Here is a 17,501-nt window from a genome sequence, read left to right on the forward strand (position 1 = left end):
TAGTTTTTCTTTTTCTTTTCTTTTTTCTTTTTTTTTTTTTTTTGCTTTTTAGGGCTGTACCCACAGCATATGGAGGTTCCCAGGCTGGGGGTCAAATCGGAGCTACAACTGCTGGCCTACACCACAGTTACAGTAACACAGAATCCAAGCTGCATCTGCAACCTACACCCCAGCTCAAGGCAACACCAGATCCCCGACCCAGCCAGCGAGGCCAGGGATTGAATCCACGTCCTCGTGGATACTAGTCGGATTCGTTTCTGCTGTGCCACAAGGGGAACTCCATCACTGTCTGTTTTAGAACATGTCATCAGCCCTAAAAGAAACCCCTTATCCATCAGTCATCTGTCTTCATTTCTCCCTCCCCTCAGCCCCAGGAAACCACTAACCTGTTTTCAATTGCTATGGATTTACCTATTCTGGATATTTCATATCAATGGAAGCATGCGATACATGCTCTTTTGTGACTGAGCCAGTTCACTTAGCATCTTTTTAGGGATCATCCGTATTCTATCATATATCATATGTCATTCTTTTTGCTTATCCACTGTATGGTAATACTTCATTTTGTTTATCCATTCACAAACTGATGGATATTTGAGTTGTTTCCATCTTTTGGTGATGGTGAATAATGCTGCTATGAATATTCATGTACAAGTTTTGCGTGGAGGGATGTCTTCAATCCTTTTGCCTCCATACCTAGGAGCGGCTTTCCTGGCTCATATGGTAACTCTAGGTTGGACTTTTTTAGGAACTGCCAGACTTGTTGCAATTTTACCATTTTACATTCCCACCAGCAAAGCATGAGCGTTCCAATTTCTCCATATCCTTGTGAACGTGTGTCATTGTCTGGTTTTTTTCACTTTAGCCATCCTACCAGGTGTGAAACAGTATCTCCTTGTGGTTTTGATTTTCGCTTTCCCGATAACTAATGATATCAAGCATCGTTTCATGTGCTTTTTGTCCGTTTTTCTATATCACGCATGTTAATTTTAAATATAAGAAACAAGCTACAAATTGATGAACATAGCACGATCTTCAGACGTTTCAAAAATGCAAAGGAAAAAAATCTTTTAGGAAACATACAAAAATATCACTGGTGATTATCGTTCGGTAAAGAGAATACAGCTGATTTTTATTTTCTTTTTAAATCGCTTCTACATCTCCCAAATGCCCTGCAATCAGTATGAACTAATTTCATGATCGGAGGCCGAAGAAGGGAACGCGTGGCAGGGTTTTCAGACCAAGCCGCATTTGTCTGACCAGAAAGGTGCTGGGTGGGTGAGCATCATGGTCAACACTGTGACCTTGGGTTTCTTACAAAGGCATCTCTCTTCCTCGTGTGACTGCAAAGGAGAAGGTGGCCTTCAGAAGACAAGGCAATGGCAGGAAGGGTGAGGGTGACGAAGGAAGACTTCCCAGAGGCCACGGGGAGCTGAGCTTTGCGGGACAGACCTGCTGTGAGCAGACCAAGAATGGGAGAGATTTGGTCCTGACCTGCACTAGCCATTTCCGCCTGTTCGCTATCCTGAAATTTCCCTCTACGCCCATCAGTCAGCAAACTGCTCCCCAAGGACAGCACCCAGTTCTCACCCTCCTCCCTCCTGCCAAGGAGGAGGGTGGGGAAGGAGTGGACTATGACCATTATTGCATCGGTGGCTCTTAATGGGGCGGGGGAGGGGGCGCGATCAGCTGGCAGCAGGCTGGGGGCACCAGAGGGCACACAATGGAGAAGATAGAAGAGAAAAATCTAGAACTGAAGGATCTCCACCCTAGAGAAAAGGAGGGAAAGAGATCCCAGCCATTTCCAAAAGAACAAACCCAAAAGGCTAACAAGGCAGGAGGAGAGACGCGCTCATTAGTTATCAGAGAAATGCAAATTGAAACAACAAGGAGATGTCACTTTACACGCATTTGACTTGCAAACATTAAAATGCTGGCAAATGCCAAGGGTTGGCGGCGCTGCTGGTGGGAGTGGAGATCTGGCCGGAGTTCTGGAGCGCAATCTGGCACCACTCTGTCACGTCAAGAAAAGGCACAACCACTGACCCGGCACTTCCAGTCCCGGGTATGTGTCGCCATGGGCTCGGGGGCGGGAAGACCCAACACATGAACACTCACTGACCTAGAGCCAGGGGGAGATGAGACGGTCACACGTGGGCGGTGACACCCCGTGGCACCATACAGCAGTCAAAACAAGCGACCAGATGAGCGCCCACGGCAACCTGGGTGGATCTCTTACAAGAATCGTGCCGGGAGGAAAGACGTTAGAAGCAGGATGAGACATACAACCGACAGCATTTATGTAAATTAAAAGTACAGACACGCATCACACCACGCATTTCGCGGGAAAACACAGAAATGCAAGTATTCACATGAACACGCTGGAACATTTGCCTGTGGGAGGAGGGGAGTGGCGTGGAGGTAGAGATGGAAGGGGTACATTTTTAAAGTGCATTAAACCAGAGGACCCCAGTACAGACAAATGACAGCGATGCGACATGAACTAAGGCGTGAGGTCTGAAGAAAAGCCCACTGATCCCTCCCTGGCAGAGGCGCATGGAGTCACTCGAAAGCACATCCACTCATTTACAAGTTTATTGGCTCCTTTGGCTTTCGGCTCCGGCCCAGACTCCAGGAGGAGGGACGTGAGAAGAAAAGAGACAGAGGAACCAACGACTTCAGAGGTAGACACACAGGGACTCAGGCCAAAGAGTCAGAGGCAGGACAGGAAAGAAGGGCTGGACTGCAGCCTGGGCAAGGGCACGAATGGAGGGTTCCTGGGGGGCAAGGGGCTGGTCCCCCTCCTCTGGAGGAGGGTGGACCCAAGCCGCTGCCCACGTTCAGGTGTGGATTCCAGGTGTGTGACAAGGGCAGCTTAGCACACAGTTGTCAGCACCTTCGCCCTTGAGCGGGAAGGCTTTGCCCATTTGGCATGAGTCCTCCAGGCTGGCAGAAGTTCAGGGTCATGGCCATGCCACCTCCGTGAGATCTCAGTCCTCACCTCCAAGGAAAACAGGGAGGATGTTAGGGAGGTCCCTTGGCTGCTTCTTTACTCAACCCCAGTGGGGCTGAGAGCACAGGGAGAGACCATGCGGGAGAAACAGAGACAGGGGTTTCTGGGGCAGGAGAAGCTATGGTTGGCCGCAGCCACTGCTAAGTACTGTCTCTGGAGGATATTACTTCCTCCTTCCTGGGAGTATTTCTGACCATTCCCTTCCACTCTTTTTTCTGCCTTTTAGCACTGCCTTTGTCTAGGCCCAGTTAAAGATATTTATGGGTGCTTTATTTGAGTTTCTGGTAAAAAAAAAAAAAAAAAAAACCTACTCTGTCTTCTCCAAATAGCTGAGACCCTGTTCTGGGGCTCAGTCCGGCCCCTGCCCACTGAGCTGAATTGTGGCCACTGGGAGCCTGTCCAGAGGACACGACCTGAAGGAAGTGAAGCCTCCAAACTCTTTCTGAGGAGTCGCAGTTGAGGGTACTGAGAATAAGTGAAAAAAAAAAAAAGCCATTTGGGAAGTGCAGGGGGTTGGGGGTAATGTCTGCAGTTTCACATCTCCAAGGGGGCTCCGGTGGGCAGAGGGAGCAGAGAGGCTGTGACCTTTCTGACAAAGATGAGCCTAAGCGGTGACAAAAGGCAAAAGGGAGATATATTCTCTTCTGTCCAACATAAAAGTGAGCTTCCTGACAACTGTTGAGAGGTAGTAAGCTCCCTGTCTCCAGAGGCATGTAACTGTCTGGCCCTCAAACCTGCTTCCTGGAACAGATCCCTCGACACATTTCTGTGGAATCCCTTTTTTCAGATGTCATCTGGGGCACTGAGTTCAAATTCCCCACTTCTCCCCATAAAGCAAGTCTGTCCTAAAGGGAAAGTGTCGAGTGTCTTCTGGGCGGGATGTTCTAATTGGCTCCTCTCTGCCATCTCTCCATCATTCTGCAAGAACACCGACACCATCTATCCTGTCTCTTCACATGTTTGTCCACCTCTGCTCGGTCTGGGTTTTTGTGCGTCTCTCCTCCAGTGCCCTGCCCTCCACCGTCCTCCCTGGCTCTGCACCTGAATCTATCTCCCTAGACTTTGTATGTCTACCTCTGGCTTTCTTGATTCCTCTCTGTCTCCTCTCTGTCTCTCCAGGAACTGACTTGTTTGTTCCCCCACTCTCCTTTTTGTTCAATTTTAGGAACACAGAATTAAGGGATCCCTTTACCCCCCCCATCCCTCTTATGATCCCTGAAAGGCCTCTTCCACTTCCTGTTGAATGGACAGTAAACTTGGCCCAGCCCAGAGAAGGGATGGATAAAAGATGTTTATAGGAAGTATTCAGGTTTAGCTTGATCCAGAAGCTCAGAACAGACTCCCAGGAAGGACTGCAGAACTGGAGGTTTGGCCTGAGCTGGGATTAACAGGGGCTGGACAGGAGGGGGAGGGAGGACGTAAGACTGGTGAGAGCTAAGCCTTAATGAGTAAGGACAGCCTGAAGGGTCACATACCTCTTGGTTGAGGAAGCAGTACAGGATGGCAACAATGAAGCCCTGCGGGGCCAAAGAAAAAGGGGCCTGTCACCTTGGCCAGGCCTCGAGGTGTCTTCCTACTACCTTTTCACCCACCGCCAGGCTATGGCTTGAGCCAGGTCTTTGGGGAAAGGGGAAGAAGGTGTGTTCGTCACTTACTATGTGCCAGGTGTGTTGTCACATGTAACTGTCACAGCAAGACGGCCAAGGCTGTACTGTGGGCCCCAGTGGCCCATTTCTCTGATGTTCTTTATTCCTGCATCGCCCAGTATTAAGCAAAGAGCCTGGCACATAATAGGTGCTCGGTATATATTGAATGGACTGGGTGGATGGACGGAGAGATGGGAGGATGGTTGGACAGATATGTGCAGGTGTAGTTGAACGAATAGAGACATGGAAGGATGGAAGAGGAGCAGCCTGGCGGGCAGCTGAATGAATGGCAAGTGGCTGGAAGGAAGAATAGCCAGCCTAGTCACCCTGACCCTACCGTGAAGTCAACCCGGCCCATGGATGGGAGCACCTGCCTCCTGCCAACGACTCAGAGGGAAGGAGTGAGTGCCTGGGGGCCTCACCTGGAAGGAGCCCAGTCCCAGCTCCAGGGGGAGGCGGATGCCCAGGCCAGCACTGTCAGGCAAGAAGTTGAAGATGACGTAGTGACTTCCGAACAGCGGGATGAGGAGAAGGGTTGACTTGGAGAGACGCCTGCAGAAGAAGACAAGCCCAGGGCTGGAATTAGAAACACCTACATGCCCCCTGCCTCCTTTCACTTCCCACTGGTGTTCTTTACCTCGGACCCCTGGAGTCTAAGGTTCTCTCTGCCAAATGCTCTTGTCTCAATGTATTCCAGTCAAGTCTGTGCATCTAGTTCAAAGACACTTCCTCCGGGAAGTCTTCCTTGATTGCACCCCAAACTGCACCATCTATTTTAAAAGGATCTCCTTCAGGAGGCGCCTAGTGAAATTGATCTCAGCACTCATCAGCCTGTCTGGCCTGGTAACTGGCTGTTTGGAGCCCCCACACTTCCTATGCTGTGATGTCCCAGAGGGCAGGGGCCAGATCCATTCTCTCTCTGGGTACATGGTAAGAATCATAGGACCAGGATCACAAATGCCTAATCGTGAATCAAAAAGGAACCATGCTGACTCCTGCTCCAGTTTTGTCCCCATAATCCCCCAAAACACACACACACACACACACACACACACACACACTCTTTACCAGTACTGAGGCTGGGTGTGAAGGCTGCCCTGAGCTGGCTCCAGTTTCCTCAGCAGGATGCGGATAATATTGAGAAAAAGCCCAAAGTTCACCTGGAAAATAGAGGTGCAGGAAGGTGGAAAGCAAGGATCAGGGTGACTCCAATGGCCGGGGGTGGGGCCTCTTTGGGGCCCAGGAACCTCAAGTCCCTGAGAGGCGGGGATGTGCAGATCACTGCTCTAGACCTTGACCTGGTCACCTAGTGACTAGGAAGTCCCATGTGGGGTTCAAGGACTCAGGAGCTCAGGGTCGTCCTCCCTCTCCAGTCATGGGACCAGGGTGGGAGGTCAGGCCTTGCCATCCTGCCTCCGGCACCTCTCAGGCTCTTTGCTGGCACAAAGCCTGTGGCCTTCACTTTGCACAATTGCAAAACTGACAAAAATGTGTACATTCACCCAGGCCACGCAAACCAGTCCTGGATGCTCTGTCTTCTGCATGGGAGCAGGTAAGCGTTTCAGCAGCCATGCCGTCTACCCCCACAGCCCAGCCTCACTGCAGTAGTAGGTGATCTGAAACCAGGGCACAGACTCATCAAAACTCTGAGCTGGAAGCACTGGTTCTACCAACGGGCTCTTGAGGTCCAGAGAGGCTGCACAGAGAATCTGTGGCAGAGCCAGGCTGGAACCTGGGTGTCGGGACTCCCAGCCTGGAGTCGTGTTTCCTGCTGTGTATGGCTGCTCGGTGGACCCAGGGCGGTAGGCTGAAAAAAGCAGAGGCCACCAGTCTCAGGCACTGACCCCCACAGAGAGGACGATGGGCCCTTTGATGATCCACCAGTAGGGGGAGCTGTCGTCCAGGTCCCAGCACCTGGGGAGAGGAGAGGCCAGGCTAGGACAGATGCAGGGGTGCCATGCGGGCAGGTGCTGCAAAACCCTTTTCTGGAGGTACCCATGCTGCTCCCTCCTCTCTTCTCTCTGCCTGCTGGCCGTTAGGTTCCTCATTCTGGAATTTGGGTCTTCTAGCCTCATGCCCTACCGTCCAGCCTTATCTTCTCTCCCGGACATTTAGAACCTTTCCGAAGGAGCACCCCAATCCAAGCTGGACTCACCCTTTCTCTCCACCTTGAAGGTGAGTTTCTCAAAAATCAGTCTGTCTGCTGCCTTCTTACAGCCTCAACACTTCCTCCTCTGTTCCAAGAAGCCCCCACTGACAGCCCCCTACCCGTGCCTCTCCCGGAGCCCTGGCGCCCTGAGCCTCTGCACCCCCTTCCTGCCGGGGCTCAGGCCCCTTCAGTGCTGTCCACGGACCATGTCTCCCCACCCTCAGGCCTGGGGATTCCCTGAAGGCAGGAGCAGGAGCAGGAGAGAGCTCCTTCTCTCTCCCCAGGTTGAACAACAGCCACGTTGCCTGAATGTCCAATTCACAGCCCATGGGAACCCGGGACAGAGGGGACGAGGGGATCACGCAGACTCACGCAACATCCTCAAAGGCCAACTTGCAACCCACCCACGTGCCAGTGAAGAGCAGGGGAAGCCCTGCGGGTACAGAGAAGACGCGAGTAAGGGGTCTGCTCTCCATCCAGCACCTGCCTCCCACCTCCACTGCCAGCCACGGGGGCACTGTGGAGGCTAGACCAGGCAAGAGCTCAGAGGCTGTGGACGTGGCCCCAAGCTCCAACACTTGCTGTAGGATTACAAGCTGCCCTTCCCCACTCCGGGCCTTGGGGCCACCATGAGTGAGCTGAAGCGACCTTTGTGTGCCTATCCTGGGCATCCTCCACCCCTCCCTGCCACCCCCACAGTGCCCAACCTAGGCTGGATGCTCACCCCAGCCAGCGAGGACCAGCCACCAGAAGGCCCTCCTCGTGCTGGGTGACGTAGAGGCCAAGAGGCAGGTCAGGTAGACAGCTTCTGCCAGCAGCCAGCTGAAGTTGGTCATGGTGGCGAAATGGGAGGTGGCCACAGAGACCTTGCACAGAACCTGCGGGCCAGGGCCGGGTGCTTCAGAGCCGGGACGCCCACTGGAGCCCCACCCAGTCTCCCCACCCCACTCAGGCCCTGAGTCTCCAGGGCTGCTCCAGCTTGGGCTGCCCCAGAGGGGATGCGGTGGTGTGATGTGGTGGTTAAGACACACATTTGAGGTCCAGACAGCCTGGGTCCCTCCCTGTGTATCGTCTGGGTACCCTCCCCACGCCTTAGCTTTTCATCTGTAAAAGGAAAAACCCGATTCCTAGCTCATGGTGGCCTCAGAAAGATTAAATGGAAATTTACACGAATGGCTACTAGTTGCGTTCTCGCCCCTTCTCTCCTGAGCTCAAGTCAAGCCCTAGAGCTGAGGACATGGAAGGCCATTCATTCACACACGGCTCCATTCGGCCGCTGTTCGCGCCGGCACCCACACATGCATTCATTCACAGCTCGACTCTGCTCATCTGTCAGGGTGAGAGGCATGGCCTCCGAGCTTAGATGGCCCAGGCTGGGTCCCACTCCCACCACTCAGCAGCTGGGTGACATCGCCAATTATCCCTCATCTACAAACGGGACAAAAATGAAAATATAGGTAGGAAATAAAAGGAGATAAGAGATGCAGAGCGTTTAGCGTAATGCCTGGCATATAAGTGCTCCATCTATATTGTAATTTCCTTCCCTGATGAATGAAGGGCATGCGCTGGTTCACTCACGTATCTGTTCGTCTCGAGCACAGTGTCAGAGGACCTACTAAGCGCTGGGCCTCCACACGCAACCCACCTCCCTTTATTTTCCACCTCTTCTCATTCACTCGCCTCCCAGCCCCTGTTAGGACTCCCCAGTTCTTGGACTTGCCCCAGCCTCTCTTGTCTGCAGGGGCTGCTTCACCCGGCTCCTCCCCGGTCCTTCTGCATCATCGCTGCCCAACCAGCTCCAAAGCCATCTCCTTCCTGAAGCCCTCGCCTGTCCTCTCCCAGCTGTCAGCTCTGTCTCCCTGCCAGCCCCATAATCTGGTACAATCTGTTCTCTTTGGCCCCTTGGGGGCATCTGCAAGCCCCTCACATACCCACACGCAGCACAGAGAGACCTGCTCAGAGGGAGGGCGAAGCGGAAAGTCCGGGTGGAGCGGAACGTGGTCCAGGCTGGAGTAAGGGATGAGCCATGGAATAGGGGGAGGGAATATAGAGCAGAGTGTGGAATAAGGGAAATGGGGTGGACGGCACGGTCCAGGAAATGGCAGGGGGACTTAGGACTTGACCCCAAAGAGGGGCGGGAAGGGGGAGGGGTGATTTCCTGCTCTGTCACTGGCCAGGCCAGGGCCCCAGGGGACTGGACCAGCAGGCACATCTACAACCTTATCTATCCTCCTCTCCCGCACCCCCACCGGCACCCCCAACCCTGGCTGGTACCGTGGAGAAGCTGCAGTGGTCCGTGTTCTCGCTGTGAAAGAGGGCGGCGTCTTTCAAGAACACAGCTCCTGCCTTGAGGATAAAGGTGGCGAACAGCTGGCTGTGGATGTAATTCCTGGGGCAGTGGAGCCTCCTGGAGGGGGTGGGGGGTGGGGGGGACAGGACGCAAGGTGGGAGACGGGCTTCTGGTGTGCTCAGAGCAGGCTTGGGGAGGCTGAGCAGGTGAGGAGGTGAATCAAATTGGCTTGGCTAGGATCAGATCAGATTGGATTGGATCCACTTGTGCTGAACTCGAGGCTTCAGCTTTACCCGTGCAGGATGGCTGGGCTCAGGGTAGGTGAGGCGACAGAGAATAGCCGTCCCTGCCCTCAGGGAGCTCAGAGTCTGGAGGACAGAGGCAGAAACGACAGGGTACCACCCGGGGGTGGGGGGTGGGGTGGCTGATCAGAGAGGTGAAGCCCATCCCCAGGAGACAGGCTGGGGGGCGGGGGGGGCTCAGACTCGGAAGTCTGGGGGGCTTTAAGTGGGCAAAAGTCAAAGGAACCAACATGGTCCAGAAGGGCTTCACCGAAGAGATGCAGAGGAGCTGAAGGCAGAGGCGCACTGAGCTTTGGATTTTAACAGGTGGGAAGACACTGAGGAAGAAGGAGGCGGGCCTTCCCAGACAAATAAATTCCACACGAGCAAAGGCACAGAGGAGGGAGTCGGCCCTGGAGTGTGAAGGGATGGGTCGGCTCGCGGGGAAGGAAAGGAAAGGTTAGAAAGAGGCGCCAGATCTGGGAGCATCTTGAGTATCTCCAGGATTTAAGTTTGCCGCCATGGGCGACGGGGAGGCAGCGAAGGTCCTGGAGCAGGTGGTGAGGACGGCGAACCTGAGAGCAACCAGGATGGCGATGGCCACGAAGAGGGCCACGGCAGAGACGCTGTGGCCCGTGGTGTAGACGATTCTCACAGTGGAGAAGTAGGATTTCTGGGGAGGGTGGAGACGGAGGTATCTCAGCAACTGGGTCCTTGGGGAAAAGGAGGCTTGACAGTCAAGCAAGCGAAGCTTTCGATTCTAACCCCAAACTGCTGCTGTGGGGGCAGGAGCATCTGTGGGGACCAGGCAAGGCCCCTCGGGAGCTGAAGCATTTGTTTGCAGCCTGTCGGCTGGTGAGGGAGGAGGCAGGGATGGAGCAGGCGAGCTGCCTGTCATTGCTACTCAGGGAGGTGGGCAACAGCTGCTGCAGAAACTGCCTCCCCGGGGACCCACAGCGCTCAGGAGGAAACGAGGCTGGTTTATTGACATCCAGCTTGTTCCCGGCCTGGGAACACAAAGACCCCAAATAAAGGGGATAGCCAGGGAGAGATGCAAGGAAAAGCTCTTCCCCTGGTCAAGGATTTGGATCAATCAAAGTCAGCCTGGACCCCAGAGACAAACATGGAGAGGGGCCAGCTGCGGGGGCGGAGAGGGGAGCAGGGATCCAGCAACCCCGAGGGATACAGGCAACCACCACCCCTCCCTGATCCAGTCTTTTCATCTGACAGACGGTCAGACTCCTGCTTCACCTCCAGGGCTGGGGTGGGGGCTGGAGGGGAAGAGATACAGGATTATGGGTGAGAAGCATCTGGCAGAGGCCCTGCTCAATTCAGAAGTTGGGGTGTGCCGGCTGGATCAGGGTCACTGCCACCACCCCAGGCTTCAGTCTTCCTCCCTTGCCCACAGTTGTGCACACCAGCCCACAGACTGAGGACCAGAGAGGTCAAGGAACTTGCCCAGGGCCACCAGGGGTTTTGTTTCCCAGAAGTGCTCCAAGCACCCCGTCCTGGGGGTCAGGGCACAGAGAGGGTACGCCAAGGAGACCAGGGGACAGCGGCCAGCACATCTCCCACCCCATCCTCTGCCTCCCCCTCCATCCTAAGAGCACATCCCACCTGTCACCCTTGAGCAAGTGAGCCCAAGACCCCTCTCCTCCAGACACTACCAGCTTCTGGAAAAGTGCTGATGAATATTCCAACCCGCTGCCTACAGGCGACCTGGGGACCCTACCTTTGTGCGCCCACCACCCAAACAAACATCCACAGCAACCCTGCCTCCAAGATGCCAGGAGCCTCTTACCTCATCAGTTAGCAGCTCCAGGGGCACAGGGCAAGCCTCGGGATACGGCGGGAAGGGCTCAGACCAGCCCGTGGTGGTGCAGTCCCGCTTCAGGGCCCCTGGGAGGCATGAGGGGGGTGGGAATCAGAGGTCTGGTCAGGGCACCCCTCCCCTTGCCCCAGGACGGCCCCTCTCCACGGCAGAGAGGGGGGAGCCTTATCTTCAGAGGCCTGGGGTCTGGGCCCAGCTGCCTGGGACACCTTCTGAGACCCTTGCTGGCCCCAGATTCACCATCTATTAACTGAGAGAATGCCTCCCCGAGACGCAGAGTAGCGCATTCGGGCCCAGCGTTCTAAGGACAAGCCGGACAAAGGAGGCCCTTTCGGCCTCTGGAAGGACGGTCCACCCAGACACCCAGGCCCGGGAGGGGGGTGCAAAGTGGGGGCCCCTTGCACCGGCCCCCTCCAGGCAGCCAATAGCATCTTAGAGTCAGAAAGGCTGTGCCCCTCCCCCGCAGAGCCAGCCCCCGCCGCCAGGGCACATCCAGAGAACATTTCCTGGGTGCCAGGCCCTGCGCACAGCACTGTCACAGGTCAGGAGATGGAGGGCTGGGAGGTCACAGGGAAAGACAGGGGAGGGACGCGGGTCTCCAAAGCCAGGGTGTGTCCGCCACCCTCTGCTGCCACCACCGCCACCGCCGCCACCGCCACCGGTGAAACCACCTGACCTCCACCCGCACCCACCCAGTCCCCCTCACCTGGCTCAGAGCTGAAGTGAGAGAAGAAAGCCGGGCAGGGGAGGGTCACCCACTCCCCAGGGCCTGCCGTCGGCCAGCACAACAGCCCATCCCAGGTCCTAGGACAGCCTGGACAGCGAGATGGGAACAGAGAGAACTCAGGCCAGGGACAGGCTGGTCCACGGTCCTGGGTGGTGAGGCCGGAGGAGGTCAAGACATCCACGACAAGCCCCCTGCTCCCTCCCAAGCCCGGTACCCGAGGAGGAGTTGGCCATCCAGTCTGCTGCTTGTAGACAAGTTCGCTCGTCCTCTCTCAGCTGGGTGATGAAGTCACATTCCGGGTGCACGTGGCCCAAGGCCTGTGGGAGAGAGTTCACGGATGAGCCTGCCAGCCGGGGGCTTCCTCTGGGCTTGCTGATCAAAGGACCTGAGGACAGAGGTAAAGTCCGATTCATCTCTGTGGCCCTGCACCGAAGCGCGTCCAGACCTACTAAGTGGGTATCTGGATGAAAGGCGGGCAAGAAGGAAGGGAGGGTGAGCAGATAGAGAGCTGGGTGGATCCTTCCCCTTTTCATCGCATGGAAGTAGCTCCCGAGCACATTAAAGACTTCAGAAGATCTCACGGAGATGGTCGACTCGAGAAGGCATCCGCACAACGGTCTTTTTCCCTTCCTTCTTTTCCTCCTCTGCTCCGAGCTCCTGCTCCCTGAAAATAATTCTGTGCAAACCACCCTGGTGGGCAGAGTCACGGCCTCCCCATATGTCCACGTCCGAATCCCTGAAACCTGTGACTAGGCGACCTGACAAAACCTTTGCAGAAGTGATGAAGCTAAGAATCTGATGACAGAGGGGTCATCCTGATGAGCTGGGTGGACCCAATATAATCACTGGGGTCTTCACAAGAGCGAAGCAGGAGCATCAGAGTCAGATAAGGAGATGCAATGACAGAGGCAGAGGGGTGTGTGTGTGTGTGTGTAAAAGAGAGAGACAGGGAGAGGAAGATCCCACACTGCTGGCTTTGAAGGTGGAGGAAGGGGACCATGAGCCAAGGATGCAGCCGGCATCTAGAAGCTGGGCAGGTCGAGTTCCCACAGTGACGCAGCAGAAAGGAATCCGACTAGTATCCATGAGGATGGGGGTTCGATCCCTGGCCTTGCTCAATGGGTTGGGGATTGGCATTGCCGTGAGCTGCGGTGTAGGTTACAGACGTGGTTTGGATCCCACATTGCTGTGGCTGTGGTGTAGGCTGGCAGCTGCAGCTCCAATTCAACCCCTAGCCTGGGAACCTCCATATGCTACAGGTGTGGCCCTTACAGGAAAAAAAAAAATAGAAGCTAGAAAAGGCAAAGAAGTGGATTCTCCGCTACAGTCTCCAGAAGGGAATGCAGCCCTGCCAACACTTTGATTTTTAAACCACTAAAACCGTTTTGGACTTGTGACCTTCAGAATTGTAAGGTCACTGAGTTGGGGCTAATTTGTTATAGTAGCAATCGGAAACTCATACAACCACCTCACAGATGCCTTTGTCTCGAGCTTTGCTGGCTGGATGGATGTGGACATGAAAAAAAAAAAAAAGGATGGGTGAGCAATGGGTAGATTGATGGAGGAATAATTTACCTTTTCTCTTTCTTTTTAGGGCTGCATCCGTGGCCTATGGAAGTTCCCAGGCTAGAGGCTGAATCAAATCTGCAGCCTCCCACCTATACCACAGCCACAGCAAGGCCTGATCCGAGCTGCATCCTCAACCTCTGCTGCAGCTTGTGGCAACACCAGATCCTTAATCCACTGAGTGAGGCCAGGGATCGAACCCACATCCTCATGGATACGCTTTGGGTTCATAACCTGCTGAACCACAACGGGAACTCTGGAGGAGTAGTTACGGTGTGTAGCTTGGTGACCCTGAAGGATTCATTTCGGGAGTTCCCCCAGAGGCTGGTGCAACCCCGTGACCACAGGAAATGCTCTCTGGATGCTGGAAAACAAGCTGTTTTTCTGGAAATCCCCTAGCAGTATTTCTGCAAGTTTGCCCCGTGGTCCAGCTGGAGATTGTTTGGGATGGAGCCAAGAACACGCAGAGATCTGCAGCTGGATCTAGGACTCCGCATTTTAACAAGGTCTCCGGGGAGCTGGCAGTCAAAGGCAGGAATTCTTAACACCTCTCCCTTCCACCGCCCCAGAGCTTGGGCAAGACTGAAGGGGCCTGTCCAATACCCCATGGCCCCAAACAGACCCACGTGAGGAGCCCACGTTTACCAGACACGCTCCTTACACCGTGGACGTGGTCCATATTTGTGTCTGACACGCACATGGAAGTCGACCAGTGTAAATTTCCGTCCCCAGGGATTCACCGGATGGGGCGGGGGATGGAGTGAGGAGAGCAGCTGAGACTCTGTCCCAACAGACCCAACACAACCTGATCAGAGGCAGGACAGACACGGTCGGAGGGGGTCCCTGCTCACAGGGACTGACGAGCGGGCATTGGAGCCAGACCTGAAGAAAAGGGAGCTTTTAAGTGGTGAAGAAAAAGGCATTCGGGACAAAGAAAACAGCATGTGCGCAGAGCGGGAAGGGGAGACCCACCCCGGCTGCGGGAGCGGGGGGCCCTCCCCATGGCATCCTCAGGTGCGCGTGCCCCAGACACACACGTGCACACACGAGTCCACAGCGTCTGGCCCAGAGTCCGTGTCAGCAGGTGTTGAATTAATTCCCAGTGTCCTTGGACAGAACTCCAGGCACAGTGAAGAGGGCAGTGGTTGTAAGACAGGGGCTGGGGTCAGAGAGGCAGGACTTCAAACACTGCACTGAGGACAATGGACAGTGCGTGACCACAGAGGAGGACCCGGGGCCCTCACCACAGGCCAGTGAGCGAGCAGAGGACCGGGAGACCCAGCCCAGTAAGTAGGCTCCCCCGACCAGGCCTGCCCCTTCCTGAGCTGCTGACCCTGGCCCTCCACGTCCAGCTGGGGTTCAGCTCTGCCACTTCCTGCTTGGGCCCCTGGGCCTACAGGTTGCCTATTCCACCTGCTGCCCAGGTTCCATGGCTCCAGTCTGGTGGTGCTCCAGAGTCATCTCTTGGCTTCATCCCCAGGACTCAGTGACCTGGGGGCCATCTCCAAGCAGAGCCCCTGGCTTACCTCTCCCACATCTCCCCCGCACGCCCCAGCAGTCTGGTTGTTGGAACCGGGCAGGTGGGGAGGGCAGGTGGGCCTGGCATGGGACGACTGCCTTGCACAGCCAGCTGAGCTGTAGCCTGGGTGCTCCCAGAGCTGCGGGCTCCTTCTGCCCTCCCCTGCTCTCCTCGCCGGGAGCCCCGCCCTTCCTGGAGCTCCTTCTCGGGGCCTGACTAGGCAACCACGGAGGCCAAAGGAACGAGGGCCCCTAGTGGGAGGCATCCCACCAAAAGGGTAGACAGGCAGCCCCCACATTTCCTAAAATAAGGAAAATTGAGGGATGCCCAACTAATGACCCTTGGGGTGGGGGAGGGCCCTTTCTAGACTGACCCAAATGCACCTGCTGGACCCCCTGTCACCCTGCACACCTTGGCCTTGAGGACTGTGACGACATCTGACCTGGGGTCTGTGGCAGATGGAGGCCACACTGTCATTTAGTGCTGGCCATGACACTGGCACCAGCTCCTGAAGGACCCCCGCAGGCTCTCAGCCTCCCGTCCCCAAAACACAGCATTGACCATGGGGCACGCAGGTGAGAGGGAGGAGCCCCGATGCCCAGGGGAGGGCAGCGAGAGGTGCCCCTGTTGCCCCCCCACGCTCAGCCTGTGACAAGTCAGATCCCACTCCGTACACAACAGCCCTGGTGAGTAGACATTATTTTTGTCTTTTACGAGAGAAGTGAGGTTCAGGAAGCGAGGGAGCTTGCTCAGGTCACAGAGCTAGTTTCTCGGTGCCAGGATTCAGGTCCGACGGCCAGGCAAGGAGCGGGGGAGGTGGCGTTCAATGCACAGGAGGCGGGGAAGCCTCCCAACACACACTCACCCACACCCACACACACACACACACACACACACTCTCTGTGTCTCTTGTGCTGGTCCCCACATTGTCCCTGTCACTGTGTGAACTCCGGGAAAGCATGCTGGAGGGGTACATTCAGATGAGCCCCCTCCTGGCCTCCAGCTTTCTAGACTTCTGAGCAATACACGATGTCATGAGTCTCCCCAGCTCCGGGGCGCATCCTACGAGGAAGAGTCCCCCAGATGCTGGAGGGGAGCAGTTGTCCACTTCGTCCCCAGGCCCACTCAGTCCCCGCCAAGCCCTCTTCAAAGGAAGCAACCAAATCGGAGTGTGGCTTCCGGGGCCGTGGGGTAGGGAGGACGCAGGAGAGTCTATCTAGGAAGGGGTGTGGGGGGGACTTGGGGTGTGAAGGGACGTACAGGTGTGTCTTGGGGCAGACAGTCTGGTGGCCCCAGTGGGCACAGACAGACCCTGGGGGCAGCAACGGGGAGGGGAACTTAGTTCAGCATCTCAGGGGTGGGCAGACTGCCTGGGAAGGGGGTTGGGGGAGGAGAGGGGCTGTGGGTATCAGGATGTCTCCAGGCCATGTGACCTGCTTGGTAGAGAGACTCCTGTTCTGGGGAAGGGCATGGGATCTCCTCCAGGCAGACCCAGTAGGACCCTGTGGCTCCCAGGTCTCCAGCCCAGCTGGTTACTCACGATTGGTAGGGAGCTCAGCAGGCAGAAGATGCAGGCAGCCCACACCCCACTGTCCATGGCGGTGGCTCGGCCTCTGTCCCCTGGGTCAGCCTCCGTGAGCCCCAGACTTCCCCGCACCGTCCCCGCTGCCGCCGCCGCCAGCACCCCCTCTGCCTCCCTTTCCTGGGTGGCTGTTTGAATAGGCAGGAGCCAGCAAAGGGGACAGAACCAGCTGAATATTCACCAGGATCGCAGGACACTGTGCCCAGCTCAGCCCTGGCCTTGGGGCGGGACTCCATGTCCCCAGCAGGAAGGGGTTGAACCCCTCACAAGTCCCCTTCCACTCTGTCTGTAAGCTGGCCTGTGTCTGCCCTCATCCCAAGATCACAGAGAAATGACAGCCCCAGGACACCTCTTGCCCAAGAAAATCAATATTTTCTGCTCTGAGCCCAGCCCTCTGCAGCCCACCCTGCAGATCCCCCCGAAAGCGAAGGCGACTCGGAAAAGACCTGGGTCCACCCTCAGGGAGCTTCCAGTTTGGCTGTGATCACAGCCTCATTCATAGGGCTGGAGGGTTGGCTCAGCGTCCAGGGGACCCAGCGGAGGTAGGGGTAGGGTGTCCATGGAGGCTGGAAAGTGGGAATGAGCTCAGAAAAGGCAGTGAAGCCACATGAAGCACCTCCATGGGCTGGCCAGGAAGCCGATGTACCAGCAAAACCTCGGTTCCACTCCCAGCAGGAAGGCCAGCCTGCATGGTGAGATGAAGTCTGCAGAGACCAAGGCTCTGGACTTCCTGTGGGGGCTAATCAGAATCTTTCCAGCAGTCCTACGGCATTAGGGGTAAACCAGAAGCATGCAAGAAGATTCATGGAGCTGAGCCATCCTGCATGGGGCAAAACCACTGTTATCAGGGTCAGAAACAAGAGGACCTACCCAGCAGCTCAGATTCTTTGGAATATT

The 17,501-nt window shown here is 55.8% G+C and overlaps 1 protein-coding gene across 3 annotated transcripts; it reads right to left on the minus strand.

Moving 5' to 3' along the window:
- Positions 1 to 1,722: 1,722 nt before the first annotated feature.
- GHRHR (growth hormone releasing hormone receptor) lies at positions 1,723 to 16,719 on the minus strand. Of its 3 annotated transcripts, XM_047763774.1 has the most exons (14): positions 16,563 to 16,719; positions 12,152 to 12,254; positions 11,917 to 12,024; positions 11,181 to 11,278; positions 9,955 to 10,052; positions 9,083 to 9,215; positions 7,533 to 7,686; positions 7,181 to 7,241; positions 6,504 to 6,573; positions 5,728 to 5,819; positions 5,082 to 5,211; positions 4,489 to 4,530; positions 2,897 to 3,001; positions 1,723 to 2,122 (listed from the first exon to the last, which is right to left on the minus strand). In XM_047763774.1, the coding sequence occupies exons 1-14, from the start codon at positions 16,617 to 16,619 to the stop codon at positions 2,018 to 2,020; spliced, it is 1,356 nt and encodes a 451-aa protein (XP_047619730.1). In that variant the 5' UTR covers positions 16,620 to 16,719; the 3' UTR covers positions 1,723 to 2,017. The 3 variants fall into 3 exon arrangements, with proteins under 3 accessions (XP_047619730.1, XP_047619731.1, XP_047619729.1); XM_047763775.1 differs by lacking the exon at positions 1,723 to 2,122 and having other exon boundaries at positions 2,580 to 3,001; XM_047763773.1 differs by lacking the exons at positions 1,723 to 2,122; positions 16,563 to 16,719 and having other exon boundaries at positions 2,580 to 3,001; positions 12,152 to 12,860.
- Positions 16,720 to 17,501: the final 782 nt, after the last annotated feature.

This window comes from Phacochoerus africanus, chromosome 16 (assembly GCF_016906955.1).
Source record: "Phacochoerus africanus isolate WHEZ1 chromosome 16, ROS_Pafr_v1, whole genome shotgun sequence".
NCBI classification, from domain to species: Eukaryota; Metazoa; Chordata; class Mammalia; order Artiodactyla; family Suidae; genus Phacochoerus; species Phacochoerus africanus.